At 44.5% G+C, this 17,893-nt stretch overlaps 1 protein-coding gene across 10 annotated transcripts in view; it reads left to right on the top strand.

The window, feature by feature from the left end:
- Nucleotides 1-10,882, top strand: part of PRPF40B (pre-mRNA processing factor 40B) — a 56,477-nt gene extending 45,595 nt beyond the window's left edge. For 4 of the 10 annotated variants that reach the window (XM_075591188.1, XM_075591189.1, XM_075591190.1 and 1 more), the window contains 9 exons: nt 722-838; nt 951-1,088; nt 2,587-2,682; nt 4,207-4,368; nt 4,629-4,719; nt 4,929-4,990; nt 5,418-5,588; nt 7,857-7,924; nt 10,369-10,882. In XM_075591188.1, the coding sequence (XP_075447303.1) occupies nt 722-838; nt 951-1,088; nt 2,587-2,682; nt 4,207-4,368; nt 4,629-4,719; nt 4,929-4,990; nt 5,418-5,588; nt 7,857-7,924; nt 10,369-10,465 (1,002 nt within the window). In that variant the 3' untranslated portion in view covers nt 10,466-10,882. Of the gene's footprint in view, nt 1-721; nt 839-950; nt 1,089-2,586; nt 2,683-4,206; nt 4,369-4,628; nt 4,781-4,928; nt 5,062-5,417; nt 5,589-7,856; nt 7,925-10,368 lie in introns of those variants that run through there. The other 6 variants (XM_075591192.1, XM_075591193.1, XM_075591186.1 and 3 more) reach the window with 5 other exon arrangements.
- The last annotated feature ends 7,011 nt before the right edge of the window (nt 10,883-17,893 follow it).

The raw sequence follows: 17,893 nt of genomic DNA on the forward strand, positions 1-17,893 counted from the left end.
TACAAGAAATGGTTTAAAGAGGAAATCTGTGTAGCTTGATGTAAGAAAAACGCTTTTTATGTCATTTTCTCACTACTCTATATATTCTATCTAAAGGATCCATTAATTTAGGTTGCAGAAATCCACTGATATTAGCTTTTTAACGGTTCAAATCTCGGTGTCAGCTCCTTGTGATTTTGGACAAGTCACTTTATCTCCCTGTGCTTCCGGCATGGAACGTTAAGTGAAGCTCCCCCTTAGAGCTTACAATCTAACGCATCAATGCAGGATAGCATACCCCGATCTGGCAGTAACTGTCGCTCAACTGAATGCCAGTGAATGCTGGGTCAGGGGTCAGGGGCCAGGGGTCCATGGCCTGCATCAGCGCTTACCGAATCCAAGGACGTGTTTGTGGATTCTTTATACGGAACTGTATTTACTTTCAGCGTGATATGCAAGAAGAAAGCATTGCTACATATATTTATTTCTGGAAAAAAAAGATGACTTTTGTATTTTCTTTTGAAAATTTTGGGGGGAGGAAATCACAATCATTTTTCCCCCCTAGTGTGTGTATATATATATACTGTATATATATATCATACTGTTCACATCCATGTCTTAACCAATTTCCTTTTAAGCAAAGGTCTTGCCCCATTATAAATGGATTAATGGGTACGTCCTAAGTTTTGATACCATCTCTCTCAAATTTAAAAAAAAAAAATAATAATTTTCCGCTATCCAGGATCGCAACTTCAGCGTGGACGTGAACACCACTTTCGAAGACTTTGCCCACATCATCAGCTTCGACAAGCGGGCGGCCACACTAGATGCAGGAAATATCAAACTGACTTTTAACAGCGTAAGTTTCACTGGGAATCTGCCACATGTGGGGGAAGGGAGCAGGGGCAGGATGCGCTGGGTGGGTGGATCAGGGACACAGAACTGACACCGCGGTGTTTGCTTTGGCCTAGTTGTTGGAGAAAGCCGAAGCTCGGGAGCGCGAGCGGGGAAAGGAGGAAGCACGGAAATTTCGGAGGAAGGAAGCTGCATTTAAAGTCATGTTGAAGCAGGCGGCTCCTCCTTTGGAACAGGACTGCAGCTGGGAAGATGTAAGAGGTTGATTTATGCCTATTCTCCTGCCATTGCTTTAACCCTTACATTGCTGGGATAGCCAGTCATGCATTTATCGATGTCACCAAAGCACGAGAGGGTTTGAGAATGCCACAACTTTTCCAAGACACATGTTGACACTCATTAAAAGATTCAACTTATTAATCTCTTTTTAATCAATTTGAAAAGGGCACTTTTTGGTGAAATAACCTTAGTGTCGTGGCTGATATTTAATATTTTTAGCCAAAAGTTTCACCTAAAAGAGCCTTTTTCATAATATGCTGTATTTAAAGACGTTAAAGCAGCAATCCAAGCTGCCACTTAAAAAAAAAAAAGTTTAAAATGTTTTCCCTTTAATATGTGCATCAATACAAACAAAACAATGATAAGTAATTAGCTAAGTTGCCGATTGATCCGTTCAACTGTGATCTATCGGCGAAGATTCGGCTCCGGGGTGCACTAAATGGCTGTCAGTGCAGCAGAAGAGGACCAAAGATGAAAGTTCTGTGGAGAAGATCATGCGACCAGGCAGTCACTAGATACAATTGGTGCACTGCTAGAGAGAGGGCAGGGCTCAAAAAGGGATGTGCCAGATCCTGTTTCAGAAGAGATGGGGGTGTGACTTTGTAAATGGTTGCTATAGAAACCAAAAATCTTTGTTACATTATAATACAGGGGCGCTCAAACTTTATTTGCTGCGCCCCCCCTGCCTGCTCTCCTCTGTCGGTGCGCCCCCTCCCTTACCTCGTGCAGCGTCATATGACGCTGCGGGGTCATGTCACGTCCATCGAGCCGTCATTTGACGCCACATTACCATGGCAACCGTAACATTACATGACCCCGTGGCGTCATTTGATGCCACGTTGCCATGGTCACGCGTCCTGAAGCCGGCTGTACCTCGGTTAGTAGAGGTAGCAGAGGCTTTGCGCGGTCCCCCGGCTTTTAATTTAAATGCCTTGGGGAAGAGCGCGGGGCCTCTGCAACTGCCCGCGCCCCCCTTCCCCCCATTCACTTTTTTTTTTAAAATGCTACAAGTGTATCTTTAATGTAGCATTGAGTGTAAAGATGTGTATTGGAAAAGTTGTTTCGATTTGTACGTATGCTTAAACTCAAGACGTTGTTCCAAAAAGGTTAAACCAGCAATGCATGCTGGGCAATTTTGGAATGGTATCAGCCAGCTACTGGATAGTCCCATTACAGATAGCCCAGCAGTAACAGTGGTGTGATTGGTATGAGCTGGTGGAATGGTTGAGTCTTCCAAGCACAGGTGCGTCCTAATGACATTGTTACTACTGATTCTCGTGCTGGCACCACAGTTGGTGGGAGCCATGTTTTTCCAATTCAAATATGACCTCAGAATTTGGAATCTGAAACCGCTCTATAACTTAGGTGCTGTGGTTAAACGGATAAACATGGCTTCCTCTTTCTGAACTGGCACCTGGGAGATGTAAAACTTCCCAGTCCTTAATATTTTCATTTTTCTCTGTTTCCCCGTAGGAAAGAGAGCGCTTTGTTGGCAACAGCGCTTTCGATCAAATCACTGTGGAGTCAGAAAGGATTCGTCTGTATAAAGAATTTATTCACTCTCTTGAGGTATGGCCATGTCCAGCAGCTTGTGAACATTTCCTCATCTGTTATTTTATACCGTGCTATACCTTTAATTTACAGGCATGGTGTATACATGACATCGAGCCCATTTCAGTACTTGAGGTGGGCATACAGTGGCATTGCCACTTACGGCTAAGTGCTAGTGTTAGATATTGATGATTGAGGGCATTGAAAACTTAAAAGTGGAATAAAACATGTGGCTACTAATACTGTATTCAAATTTTTAAACCAATTTATTTAGTCATAAAGCCTTTTTTATATCAATAGCCCAATCTTGTTTGGGGCTGGAGTCGTTCTGATAAACCTCATATCAGGCACAAACTCTACAAGGTCCATGTTCAATAAGCTCTATTAGCCGTTTTAACATTATGTTGCCCTAAGTTAATGCCCGGTAATCGTAATGCATTAATCATTTAAGCAAATAACGGGACGTGAACCAAGTTTCATTCCCATAAGAAGCAAGTCGTTATTTATAACAGCCAAAACAGAGCCTAAATGACATTGATTCATTTCATATTCACTAAACTGTTAAGGGTTTATCGTTATTCAAGTTATACCTATCTTTGGCATTACTCCCACGGCTTTTGCTAATGAGAGCAGGAATATATTTTCCGTGTTTAAATTAGCATATTTACACCTTACACCTGTACCTCAGGTGTGTTCTCTCACTCCCCATTCCAGGGTCTTCATGGGAGTTCCGCCAAAACGTAAACGCCACGTTATTTGAAGATAATGCGGCATTATTCTGAAGTAACGTGTCATTAACGCTACTCTAATGAGCTCAATTACAGATGTTCTTTTTGCATATGATTACTTAATGAAGATGTTAACTCCGGTTAAAAAAAAAAGCAGTCTGTTCCTGTTTTAGGTAATATCACATTATTTGTCCTGATTCAACAGAGCTTAGATAATCTAGGACCTGGTGTGCCCGGGCTTTTTGCCATTACTAAATTCATGGGCCGCTGTACAAGCGTCACTCTTAGAGGCCGATTCTTTCAACTCTGAAGGTGCGATCGGCCAAAGTTAATTGCAGTTTCCCGTGATCGGCTGCTTCCGAGTTTACAGCATAAGCAACTCAGTACATTCTAAATCACTACTAATTGATACTATCTACAGCAGTGTTTATCCGCGGGCACCCCTAAAGCTTACCATGCATTTGATCTCAGACGCATTATTAGAGAGGGTTGGGGTTCCTTACAATGCATTTGATCTCAGACGCATTATTAGAGAGGGTTGGGGTTCCTTACAATGCATCGGATCTCAGACTCATTATTAGAGAGGGTTGGGGCTCCTTGCAATGTATCTGATATCAGACGCGCTGTTAGAGAGGGTTGGGGTTCCTTATAATGCATCTGATCTCAGACGCGCTATTAGAGAGGGTTGGGGTTCCTTATAATGCATCTGATCTCTGGTGTTCTATTAGAGAGGGTTGAGATTCCGCCCAAAAAAAATTGGATCCACTGATCTACAGGATGTAAATATTAGTAATTGTATCCTTTTCTGGTGCAGAACGAATGTCAACATAATCACACCAAAATGAAGAAACACTCGAAGAAATCTAAGAAGCATCACCGCAAACATTCTCACTCCCAGTCACCAAGCCCTGCGGAGAGAGGGAAGAAGAAAGCTCCAGTTGCTTTTACTGGATGGGACAACACTGGAGGAGAGAAGGTAGTTCGGTTGGGGGCATGCCATTTAGATTGTAGGCTCTTTGGAGCAGGGACTTCTACTTATTATGTCAGCACATGTTGAGATATTTTGGGATGCTACAGTATATTAAACGTTCTCACTCTGTGCTCTGCTCAGCAGAATATGTTGCTGTCACAGGCCAGTCTGTATTCCATTGTAGATGCTGAGTTTACGTTGAGTGCAGATAACTTGTTCTCACTTTCTGAAAAGGAAACTTGCAGAAATGCCTTTTGGTCTTGTAGGGTTCAGAATCAGAGGATGAAAACCACCATCTTCGACCTCAAAAAAGAAAGAAAGATTCCTGTTCTGACATCTCCTCTTCTACAGACTCGGGTTAGAATCTGTCGTGGTCCTGACAGGGGCAGGCGCTGCTGACCCCAGCATATCACCAGCCGTGTGTTTATTTTCCACATAATGCTGATGTGTGAAATGTATATGCAGCGCTGAAAGTCGCAAGAGTGCTAAGGGAGTGTGCTGCATGGCTGACTCCTCTGGTGCAGAAAGGGTTATCCATTAATCATTTCTCCTCCGTTTGTGTTCAGAACATAGCTCCAAGAAGTTAAAGAGGCAGAAAAAGAAGAATAAGAAAAAGAGGCGCAAATCGGTGAGTCTGGAGAGAACGGACTCAATTTGTCAAAGGCTTTGTACCTGATTAGACACTTTCCAAGTTGGCAGGTCAGTTTCATTTTGCTGGGTTATGACAGATCCAATGTGATCATTCTTTCTGTAATTATACAGGTAAATAAGAATTGTAACTCAGGGAGTGTTAGGACCTGCTAACGGTCATGCTTTGAAGTAGCAGCAGGCTTAAGACGCTTTGGCCAAAGGGTTAAACTAAATGACCCTTTTTACAAGAGATATATAGGTATTGCACTGTGTATTTTTGTCACATTGGAAGTAGCTTTGGGCATCTTTGCTTGTTTTTTGTTGTATACCTGATTCGATTGCATGAAGTATGGGAGGTCTGGGAATAATGACCAAGTCATTCATTTGAAATATATATTTATTGATTTATTTTCTCTCCTAAATAGAACAGCCCAGAGAGTGAATTGGAGAGGGAAAAGGAAAGGAGGAGAGAAAGGGAACCAGAAAGTGAACAGCTGAAAGAGAGAGCGAAAGACAGAGATCGCGATCAGGAAGCAGAAGCCGAGCACACAGACGGCCGGCGCAAACCTCCCAAGCAGAGCGCACGGAGGGAGAAAGTAAGTGAGGGATTCTGAAAGCGCATAATGCAAAGCAGGACCGCAGCAAGGGCAGGGGAAACAAAGCGCTTGTGTGGACAGGATGCATCCATTTTCTTATAATTATATTATTTTTACTATGTTTTTGTAATTATAAAAAATATATATATATGTGATAATGGGGAGCTGAATGGTAAGGTCACTGCCTTTGAAGTGGGAATCCCCGTGTCCGTTCTCCTTGTGACCTTGGCCACATCACTTTATCTCCCCTGTGCCTAAGGCACTCAAGTTCAATTGTCAGCTCTTTAGCGCAGGGACTTATTGTGCTTATAAAATGCTGTACACCGTGGCGCTGTGTGTACTGTTAGCATTATATAAGGGGAAAATGATTTGATATTGGGGCAATTTTGCACACATTTCACAGTATAGAGACACACTACTGTCCGACTAAGCCAGAGGTTTTTTGCCCTCTGATCTTTTTACCTTATTTGACTTTTCATCCACACTTTATTTACTTTTGATTCCCATCGTAAACTGTGAGCTCCCTCTCACTTTACTGTAAGATGTTGCCGCAGGTCCGGCTTGATGGCAGCACCAGCTGTGCCACTGCACCAAGCCCCGCGCTTACAGAGGTCCACCCTCTTCCCTACAACATTTAAACTGATTGCCTGGGGAGAGTGTGGGGCCTCTGTAAGCTCCGGCATCTCCTCCTTGTGCCGCCGGAGAAGGCAAGAGGTCCCGCGCGCTCCCCCGGCACGGAGCCCCACCAAACTCCCCGCCGGCCCTGCATGTTGGAAAGTGGAAAAACAGCTTCTTAAATATGACATGACCTAAATCATCACACAAGGAAGAGGGAGAAGGAAATTCCGGCCCTGATGACACTCAGAGCCAGATTAAGACCCTCTGGGGCCCCTAGGCACCAAGACTTTGGGGGCCTTTCCACGAGGTGGCCCTCTGGCATCACCTTGTCATGCCAATGCATCACAGTGTGATGTTGCGGCGTCATTTGTCGGTGGGTCAACATGACAATGCGGCACTGCAGGAGGAGGGTCGCTCTGGTGTAGTTAAGAGACCCCCCACCCCCCTCTCTCTCTCTCTCTCTTACAAACCCACACCACCCTCCCACACCTTACCTTGGGTGAGGTCCGGGGACTCTGCAGCTCCCTCCTCCGGTCGAGCGGAAGTTGGATCCAAGCAACCTCCGGGGGCCCCCTAGGCACGTGCCTGGTGTGGTTAATGGGTAATCCGGCACTGAAGACACTGCTCAGTAACAATGACAACTTTAAGTAGAATAGGAACAAGCGAATAGGTTTCTCATAAAGTTACCGGCTTTCCTGAGCTGCTCCCCCCCCACCTCCACCCCCCTCAACATAAATGTTTTGAAATTAGGACCGCACGCGCTGATCACATGCGTCATTCTGTGTGCGTATCCAGTACCTACTTTTGCATTGGAATTTTTTGTAGTTTGTGAATAGAACCTAAAATGGCCACTTCCATGTACGGAGCCCTCTGACCATCAGGTCAAATAAGATGTTCAGTCTCTGTGCAACCACTGACATGTAGTATTAATTATGTCACCAAGAGCTGGAAGACATGTAGCTGTAAGGCTTTTAAACCCAAACATAACAGACCACCTTGTACTTAACTTAAGGGGAGGGGGCAAGAGGACGGCCGACTGTGCAAACTCTTGTTAAACACACACTGACATCAGGCAAAAGGGAACAGCCATGGGAAATCAAAACCCTATCCAGTCTCGGTTATCCACACTAACTTTAATAAAATATTTAAAAGATTTGGGTAAAAATGACAAATCGATCATCTAGACACAAACCCTTACACATGTCACTGCTATTTGTACAATTCTGACTTAAGAGAGATTCCCCCTTTCAAGCAGCAAGCCTTCATTATTATTTTTTATTATAGAAGTAGACCTGGGGGTTCCTCTGGAGCTAAACCATGCTACTTTAGCTCTGGGGAGCCCAGGTCCGCGTGATAGTTACCAGTGTAGTTCCAGGTGATTGAAATGGCTGGTTCAAAATCTGCAGGATTTGTGAGATTTGGCAGCCATTTTGTTTCCCCCTGGTCAGACGGGATTGCTGCTTTAACTGCCAAGAGAATGTGGTAAAAAGTCTATAGCTGCTGCGTTATTAAAGCCACTAAATAAAAGGAAGAATAGCAGGTCCCAGAAAAATATGTTTTGAAATTAAGATTCTTCTCACAAAGAAATATGAAATCAGGTTAATAAGGGGGAAAGTAAAAGGTAATTTTCCAACAATTTCATTTGCACAGACTACGTGGGAATGCCCCTTAAAGGAGGAGAGGAACCAGTACGAGCTGTCCATATCTTTTGATGCAAGGTGTGCAGTCTGCAATTTAGGTGTATAAAGCCTGGTTAGAGTCCTAACTTTTGGGCTGGCGTTAGATTTTTATGGAAAATATTGGATTGAGTAATCTGAATAACAGGTGAATATATATATATATATATATATATTTAAAGAACAGTATCCTCTATTTGCACTCAAGCAACTTCCGAGTAGTAAAATAACTTTGAATTTACATACAAATAAAAAGAAAGAAGGAAATCTAGAAATGGATAATTAAAAAAAACAAAACAAGTATGAACTGGAGCTTGACCTCCCTCCAAAAAAAGTCTAATAATAAGTACGTTCCGTGTGGTTACATCCCATGTGAACCATTAGTGCCAAACATAAAATGCTCCTGCAATACAGGTGTATATAGTGGTATGTTGATCAAATTATATTAGTGCTTGTAATCCCACCTCCAATTTTGTAGTCATTACCTATGGTGATCCACCTTAGGAAAAAGCCCCTAAAAGGACCGATTCCTCAATGTGCAAAATTATAAATAATCTCCTATGAATTGCTGAGTGATGACTAGCTTTTGCAATCCCACTAGAGAACTAATAAACTTTTATGAATTACCAAGTACTGACTAGTTTTTAAAATCCCACTAGATAACTAAAATACTACCCTTCTAAAACAGAACTTTCATATATCCCTGTATAAGGAGCTGAAGCACGCATGTGTATGTGTAGTTGGCAGAAGCCAGTAGCTGACAGGGAGTACAGGGTAGCCCTCGTGTCATCAGATACAACAACATCATAGAAACCTGACGCGTATTTCACTCAACTGGCGAGTTGAGTGAAATGCACGTCAGGTTTTAAGCTTTGAACTGGACCCCAGCCCAATTGTTGAATGACAGGAGGGTGGTGGTGGTGCTACCAAAATTGTTGTGTGGGGAAGGGATTTGGGTGCTGTATAAACTGTTGATTAAGGGTGGTGGGGGCTGTGACACATTCCTGCGGTGGGAAGGCAGAGCCCATTGGAAGAAGTCTGGGCCGACTTCCGCAGTTGGCTGGGGTCCCTTCCCTCAACCGGTTTGTAACTTGGTAACCTCCCATGGAACACAAGTGTTACATTGAAAAATATTGGGTAAGTGCGCAGATTGTGTTTTTGAAGATATTTTTTCTTTTTAATATAATTCACAAATGTTAATAAATTGTATAAGTAATAGAAATTATATGCATTATAGAAAGCTGTTTGTTTAACCCTTTCGCTGCCTTTATGATGTACCAGATCCATCATACTATGTTGATGCTGGTTTATAGGTAGAGATCATGGGGTGAAGCGGTGAACATGATCAAAACAGAAGTGGTGGCATTCGATTCCTCCTAGGTGTGTGGCATTGTAAGGGTTAAAAATAAAAAGCCCAACCAAAGCAGTAGTATTTTTATAACTGCACAGAATAACGGGCTGGCTGATTTTGAACTGGGGGCAGATGCACCATGAACCAAGAGGCCATTTGCCCCAGACGCATATGTATACATATCATAAACACTCCTGATACATGCAACACATACAAACAACTAATCACATAATAATATACACATGCCACACACTGACCTGCAGAGCACTCACACAGACTGAACAGCACATACACGGATGAGCCCAGAAGCGACCGTTACTGACCAGCACACACAAACTGGCCTGCTGGAAAGCAGCCAGGTGACATGCTGCTCAGAGGCACTCTATATAGCTAGTTCTGTAATTGAAGAGCATGCTACTGGGTCAAATATTGTACATCAAACTGTCCCGTTGCCGCTCTGCCCAGGCCAGCCCGCCCCTGTAGGATAAAATGGGCTGCGGTTCTGCAAAGTTACAGCTAATTTGGGAGAGGCAGGGGGAGGAGAACGTCAAGATTTTTTACATTTTTTAAGGGAAGTTTTGTTTCATGGATCTAGGTTTCAAGGTGGGGATGTGTGTCTCGTCATGTGCCTGACCACCCCAAGCCCTCTGCTCCTGCCATAATCACCTTTCCTTCAGCAAATAATAGATCACACGTTCTCAGGTGCAGGGGGCTCCTTTCTCCCTAGGTTTGCTTTTATATTTTGTTACTATCTATTGTGCTAACCATTCCCAAGTGTTTAAAATGTGCGTGGTTAAGAGTATACCTTGAGAAAGCGCATTTTTGGCGCAAAACGCGTTGGAGTGACACCATTTTTTCATCCCTATGGTTAATAGTGGAAAGAGCTGTGTTTATAGTAATGTTGTTCTACATGGGATAAACACCCCCTTAACCTTTGCCATTCAGAAACTGGGTTTAAGGAGGTAGCCCCACCGAGGATCAAACGGATCCAATGGCAAGCAATGTTAGCGATTGCCACCGGCGTCCAAAAATAATCCTTTCTGTCCACTTTTCAATGTTTCTCTGGTAGCCAAGGTGTTTATCTCCTTAAATCTCAGCTCCACTTTCTGCTTTTCACTATTGTTTCTGTTCTTAGACAGGCTGGGACACATCAGAGAGTGAACTTAGTGAAGGAGAACTGGAGAAGAGGCGGAGGACCTTGCTACAACAGCTGGACGATGATCAGTAGATAGATTTCTTTTAGACAGCAGGGTGATGTTAACACCGTTTTGTTTTGTTTTTTTTACTATTTAAACAAGCAGCAAGTGGACGGGTCTATACGAACAGAACTTTGTTTTTAAGGCACATATTTTGATTGATCCATACAGACTCACAGCAGGACAAGTAACACATAGTTGCTATTTCCATACCACAGCATATCCTTTTACTTATTGTGGGGAGTGGGGCTCAGCAGGGTAGTTATACCAACCTCGCACTCCATAGCAGTGAGACTTTGACATCGTTGTAAAGTGAAAATTATTTATTAAAAAAAACAAAAAAAAAAACACAGAAGTTTATTATTTGGCACGGTGTGTTTTCCTAAGATTTCATTAAAGCAATTGTCTTATTTTTCTATAAACAATGACAAATAAATACATTGACTTTATAAATTATGGTTCTTTTTAGTTAAGATGAGGGGGGGGGGGTATATTGATGAGGCAGAAGAGGGAAGCATTATTAAGAGAGAGGTCGTGTTGGAGGTTGGTATGGTTGCCTAGAGAAACTTGAGAAAGTACTGCTTTACTGAAAAGGTTACCGGCTTCATACAACAGCCTTTTTATATAGAAAAGGTGACAGGAGCAATACAGTAAAGTTATACACAACTGCTTGGGGGACACACAATGGTATCCTTAATACTGAAGAAGGCAAAGAACCAATTTGTACAGAAGACTTTGTAACAGGAACATGGGCAAACTGGATGAGCCAAGAAGTCCTTATACAGTATGCCATCATTTACTGGAGTCTCTTCTTTCTGCAAGTGCATTTAAATTTGGAAGTGAAGAATAATGGATCGCAACAGTGTCCTTTCTCCTGGCACAGCACCACACGGTATTAAGCAATGTTGTGAACAAGGCTAAAGGAAGTTTCACAGCCGAGTTAAAAGGAAGACTCTGGGTTCTAAGCCAAACGGTTCTAATTACAGTTGGGAAGGGTTATATTATTATTTGTGGGAACCATGTGATGAAGAGGGGGGGAAAAAAGGACACCATTTTTGTAAGACATATTGCACTGGGTTTGGTGGTCTACCGTTTATATAGATGCTGCATTCCTGATAACAATACTTTTAGAAACAGGACAATTAGGTTCTTGTAGTGTTGGTTAAGTCACTTTCCACTGGTGGCCCAGGCAACAAAAAGTCAATTGTGTGGGAAGGAATTTTATCTACAGCACATTATACCATCAATGTTAATTAAGAAAAGTGTACTATTTACGATAAAGTTGTCAAGTGCTGCAACATTTGTGGTGGAAAGGGGTGTATAGTAAGAATGCTATAATGTTGGAGTAAACTCACTAAAAAAGGGCGTTGTTATGATTTGCAGTTGCAAAAGATAGAAAATGAGTAAGTATGGACCACCTAGTCCATGTATTCTGTGTAAAAGCACGTGCTACTTTACGTGCCTGTTCTGTATTGAATAAGTTAAATATGTAGGGTTTAGATTTATGAAACTGTACCCTTTAACTAAGAATTTCACAATGTCGAGAACAGTGTTTTCAAACGCAAGGTCGCGACAATTACCATCCGGTAGGGTTGCCAGTTGTCCAGTATTTAATTGGACTGTCCTGGATTTGAACACTGTCCAGTAAAAATAAAAAATAGATGTAATACTGGACGTATGTGTCCAGTATTACTTCTTTGGACATGGTGACCTGACCGGCTTGGGGGCCCACAAGATTTCCCAGAGCAGGGAGAAAGCGTGGTGATTGCTAGGGGGCTGGGCAGCTTCCTCCATCCTGATTGGCTGCATTACCCAGCAGCAGCAGCTGGTGTCAGGAGCTTGGGGTGTGGCCAAGAGGCGAAAACCGCATAGGCAGGAGAGAGGTGAGAGGAGTTTGTGGTGTGTTTTGACCTGAGAGGAAGTGGGGAGGGGAGAAAGGAGGGTGGGCTCGAGAGGATGAGGGGTGGGGGGGGCGAGAGGGTGAGGGGTGGGGGGGGGGCGAGAGGGTGGGGGGGGGCGAGAGGATGAGGGGTGGGGGGGGGCGAGAGGATGAGGGGTGGGGGGGGGCGAGAGGATGAGGGGTGGGGGGGGCGAGAGGATGAGGGGTGGGGGGGGCGAGAGGATGAGGGGTGGGGGGGGGGCGAGAGGATGAGGGGTGGGGGGGGGGCGAGAGGATGAGGGGTGGGGGGGGGGCGAGAGGATGAGGGGTGGGGCGAGAGGATGAGGGGTGGGGGGTGGCGAGAGGATGAGGGGTGGGGGGTGGCGAGAGGATGAGGGGTGGGGGGGGGCGAGAGGATGAGGGGTGGGGGGGGGCGAGAGGATGAGGGGTGGGGGGGGGCGAGAGGATGAGGGGTGGGGGGGGCGAGAGGATGAGGGGTGGGGGGGGCGAGAGGATGAGGGGTGGGGGGGCCAGAGGATGAGGGGTGGGGGGGCCAGAGGATGAGGGGAGTTGAGGAGGGTGAGAGTATGAAGAAGGGTGCAACAATCTTAGAATTTGTGGGAGAGGAGCATGAAGATGAGTATTGCTTGCCATGGGCATCTATGACTGCATTTACTGTATGTTATTTATAAATGATCTGACCGTTATGTCATTTAAAATAAAAAATCACTCAAAGTATGCACCAATTTGCACCATTTCATTTTGTTTTGTAAAATAAATTCTGGGGCGTACGCTCCGTCCCCAGACCCCTCCTTCGAATATTTTACTAGACAGAATATGAATTGGTGTGAACTTTAGAAAAAAATGACGTTAACGGTCAAATAATTTATAGATAACATACAACCTGCCGACCGACTTTTCATGAGCGCGTCGCACCTGTCACCATTCTGTCCAGTATTTTTGGAGAAGCCACCTGGAAACCCTACCGCCCGAGTCGTGGAAGATTACTCACCGGGTCACCACAAGGGGTGGTGGGTGGGTGTTGCTGAGACAACTGTCTAAGACCAAAGTTCTGCATCTGGCTGCCGGCCCCGCAACTCTCCCCAGCTGCTGCGGCGGGCATTTCACTCCAATCCCTCCACCAGTCGGCACCAGAAGTCTGGCCCAATGTCCACATTCACCAAACACCGGTCCAGAGGCCTCCCTCCACCATGTGTGTTTTGACTGGAGGGAATTGAGTGGGGTGGGGGCAGAGTATTGAATAGGGCATAAATTTAGTGTGTGTGGGATGTGGGGGGGGGGGGGGGAGGTAGTTTCTTATACTTGGTCATAAGAAAAAAAGTTTGAAAACACTGTTCTAGAAGACAGATTTATACAATTTCTTCAACGTTATATCCATGCGGTACTATTTCACAGACACTGTACATAAATTCATTGGCCCATTTAGTCTGCCCATTTTCTCCACTTAACTGTATTTGTTCACAGGTATTTAGTATACATAGTTACATAGTAGACGAGGTTGAAAAAAGACGTAGGTCCATCAAGTTCAACCTATGCTAAATTTAGACAACAGATACTTTATCCTATATCTATACTTACTTATTGATCCAGAGGAAGGCAAACACAAAAACCCATTAAGGGGAAAAATTCATTCCTTCCTGACTCCAAGAATTGGCAATCGGATTAAGCCCTGGATCAACATCCTTCCCATGTATACTTATTTGGTATATCCCTGTATACCTTTTCCATCTAAAAAGATGTCTAACCTTTTTTTGAACAAATCTATTGTATCTGCCATCACAGTCTCCATGGGTAATGAATTCCACATTTTAACTGCCCTTACTGTAAAGAACCCTTTCCTTTGTTGCTGGTGAAATTTCCTTTCCTCTAACCTTAAGGGATGGCCCGAGTCCTTTGTACTGCCCGTGGGATGAATAGTTCTTTTGAAAGCTCCTTGTATTGTCCCCGAATATATTTGTATATAGTTATCATATCCCCTCTTAGATGCCTCTTTTCTAATGTAAATAAATCTAATTTAGCTAGCCTCTCCTCATAAGTTAGATTGTCTGTCCCCTTTATTAATTTGGTGGCTCTTCTCTGCACACTCTCTAGTTCCATAATGTCTTTTCTTAGGATTGGTGCCCGAAATTGTACTCCATATTCAAGGTGTGGTCTTACTAGTGCTTACTATACATTTCCTATTCTACATTGGCTTCCGTGTATCTTTCTCCAAACTATTTAATACATTGAGCCAACTTCTGATTGGCAATTCAATGCATTTTCTACTTTTTCCAAAGCATGACCACTTGATTTTACCCTGAGAATTGCTTCCTGCCTTTACCTTATTTATAATCCTATTAACTCTTCATGCTCTATGTATGATTCAGTCGAATCAACCTCTGCACTCTGAATACAATTAAAAGTACATAAGCCACTTTGAGAAAACGAAAACATTAGTTGGAATTTGTAATATTGGTATATTTAAGAAAATATTGTAGCCATTACTGCTCTTTAAAGGCCTATTATATGGACAATATTGTCCTCTTGTTTGAGCAAATCCAGTCCTCTTGCTAAGTTTTGGTGTAAATTTAAAGCTCACAAATCACGAGTGGAGGAGAGAAGTGTGCTCAAGAACAGACACAAATGTGAGAAATTACCAGAGATACAGTAATTAGGGAAATTTCCTTAGCAGAGCTTCAGACCCTAAGTGCTGGGACCCGCTGCGCCTGGCGACGTGGGCGGCCGCGAGAGCGTTCCCCACCAGCAGGGGAATCCTCCCGAGCCGGTCCCAGTCCCCCCTCACTGCACAGCTCACTACACTCTGTGACGCGTCAGCCGCCAGGGGATTCAAGAGAATTGTAATCCCAAGCGGCGACGCGTCACGTGGTATGGCTGTGAGCCAATGAGGAAGGGAGGCTTCGGGGAGCGGGGAGGAGAGTGTGGGGGGAAAGCAGCATGAGTGCCTGTCTGTGTGTGTGTGTGTGCCTGAGTGCCTGTCTGTGTGTGTGCCTGAGTGCGTGTCTGTGTGTGAGGAGTTGAGGGGCTGAGGATTTGAGGGGCTGAATGGCTGAGAAGTTGAGGGGATGAGGGGCTGAACGGCTGAGAAGTTGAGGGGATGAGGGGCTGAACGGCTGACGGGCGGTCCCGCCCCCTCACGTCATGGTCGCGCCCTCCCACCCGTTTTGGCCACGCCCCCCGCAAAAATGGTCCCTTTGGACCGAAAAAAGCCCCAAGTGCCTCTCCACGCGCCGCCTGTCTGCAGTGCGGGCACGTGGTCTGAGGCAGCGGGGCCTTAGCCTAAGGCCAGGTCCCCACTGGCTACTGCAGCGCCCGCTGTTGGGGACGCTGCAGGGACAATAGCCGCTGCACAATGGGACCGGGCCCGCTGCGAGGGGGGGGGCGCTGCGCTCTGCCGACAGTGACTCCTGTTCGCCACAGAATTGTGATCAGGAGTCGCGACAGAGTGCTAAGCCACGCCCCCCGGCGGTTAGGCCAATGAGGGCGAACCTGCCGGGTGACGACACGCCCCCCGTCTTTTGGTCTGTAGCTCCCTGCAGGCCAGGGGAATCGGCTGCACGCGCCGCCAGCCTCGCTGACGCGCATGCAGCGCAGGTACTGTGGCCACAGCCTTAGACATAGGTAATCTTTAACACATTTCCCCCCCCCCCCCTCGCACCCCCCAAAATGGCTCCAGAAGGCCAGCTTTGCAAAGTCTTTTCAATAGCCATTGGGTTAAAAAAAACATGAAATATACATATTAATTAGAAACCACATATGAATTTTTTTTTTCTGAAGACATTTTTGCCACCAGACGTGCACCAGCAAGACACCTCAATCTACACTCACAATACGTCCCGAACATTACGAGGTGGTGTGTTCAATCAGCTTATCTCCAGACTGCAGCATTTGACTGAATGGTTCATACAAACCACAGGAATACTGCACTTCCTTTGGTCCGCTTGAAATACCATGTGACCAATGAGAAGCCTTCCTCGGAGTTCTCCAATACTGATTTGGAACTCTGGGAGATGCTTCTAATTTTGACCCCTTTCCGCCAGGGTCATGGAACTCATTGCTTAGCAATGCCTGCCACACCCCATAGCAGAACGGGATAAAACATTGGTAATAGTGACGTTTTTTCTAATGAGTGATACATTTTCTTTCTGGTCACCTCTGGCTACTCTTGATTAGGTTTGTCACATCAGACACCCCATTCTGAGACACTGATTCAATGCATTAGGAACATTGCCACTAAAGGACCATCTGTTTACAGCCAGAGGGGCCACTGCAGGTCCATCTGGAAATTAAGGGGTATAACTAAAAACCCTACAATGCATATATTCCTGCCTTTTCCCTGCCAACTTCCATTCTTCTTTGTACCCCTCGCTGCAAACAGGAGACTCCACAGGGAAGTTAACATGAAAGTAGGAACCAGGAGAACACTGTGCAGAGTTTAATGACACTCGTTGACAGCCGGTGAAGCTCTCTCCATGTTTATTGTTGACAAATTCATGAACAGACAAAGAGCAGAAAATGCTTTCCTGAAATCTGACAATTAGTCAAAGAAAAATGACCTGTAGCAAACGAGTACTGGCTTTTTTTATATTCGAAATAACATACTGTACAGGATTAATACACTGAGAAGAGGCACAGATACCACCTTCAATGCCAGAGGCGCCTGTAACACACTGCTGTGCCTATATTTAATGCGCAGTGCGTTGGCCTTTCTCCGGCACTGAAGGGGTTAGGAATGTATTTGACATGTACAAAAATTACAGCTTCATACATGAGTGATACAACGGAATGATTACACTATAAACGGGCGGATACAATTGAGTAGATAAACTGTAAAGCATCAGAGGTTGGTGTATGTGAGAAGGCGGACATTCAAGGTTTTGTGAGTGAACACTGAACAGGAGCCGCCCGCAGGAACGGACACGTCTCTTACTATGTTATGCCAGAATTAAATGATTGCTTGATTAACAGTAATAATTTAAATTGGCAGAATTTACAGCAGTCCCGGGTTTTGTGGGGGCTAAGGAGAGAAAACACAGTAAAACATAGGCGCTCTTAAAAACTGAGACATGAGGAAACAAACTTTAAAAAGTGGCTAAAATGCTTAAAAATAAAAATGATATTCTATGAACTGCATAAAAATAAATGCAAGATTCACCGTAGAAAGCCTTAAAAAAGGCTTGTCCACAGGCAATGCTAACAGAAGAGGAGGGGAGATTTGTATTTATTTATTTTAGAACGACTGGGGGAACTGCTGCTATAACCTCAAATTACACGAGAGCGAGTGGACATCATTGTAGTGTATGCTCATGCGTGCTTGGTATGAAGTACTGGAACAGTTTATCTAGCTGGAGAATAAGGTGCATGGCTGCTGCAGATAAAGCAACGTGTCAGCTCTGGCCGGCTTGAAAAACAATTCTAGGACAATATTTGCATTGCCTGCAAGAGCGCAGAGGAGGTTCCAAGGTGTTTCATCTATTTATTCCATTGTATTTTGGTGTCTTAAAACAAGAATGTTTGACGGCCGGGGTACAACGTCACGATTAAAAAGAATTGTAAAGGCACAGAAA

The sequence above is a fragment of the Ascaphus truei genome, chromosome 3, assembly GCF_040206685.1.
Source record: "Ascaphus truei isolate aAscTru1 chromosome 3, aAscTru1.hap1, whole genome shotgun sequence".
NCBI lineage: Eukaryota > Metazoa > Chordata > Amphibia > Anura > Ascaphidae > Ascaphus > Ascaphus truei.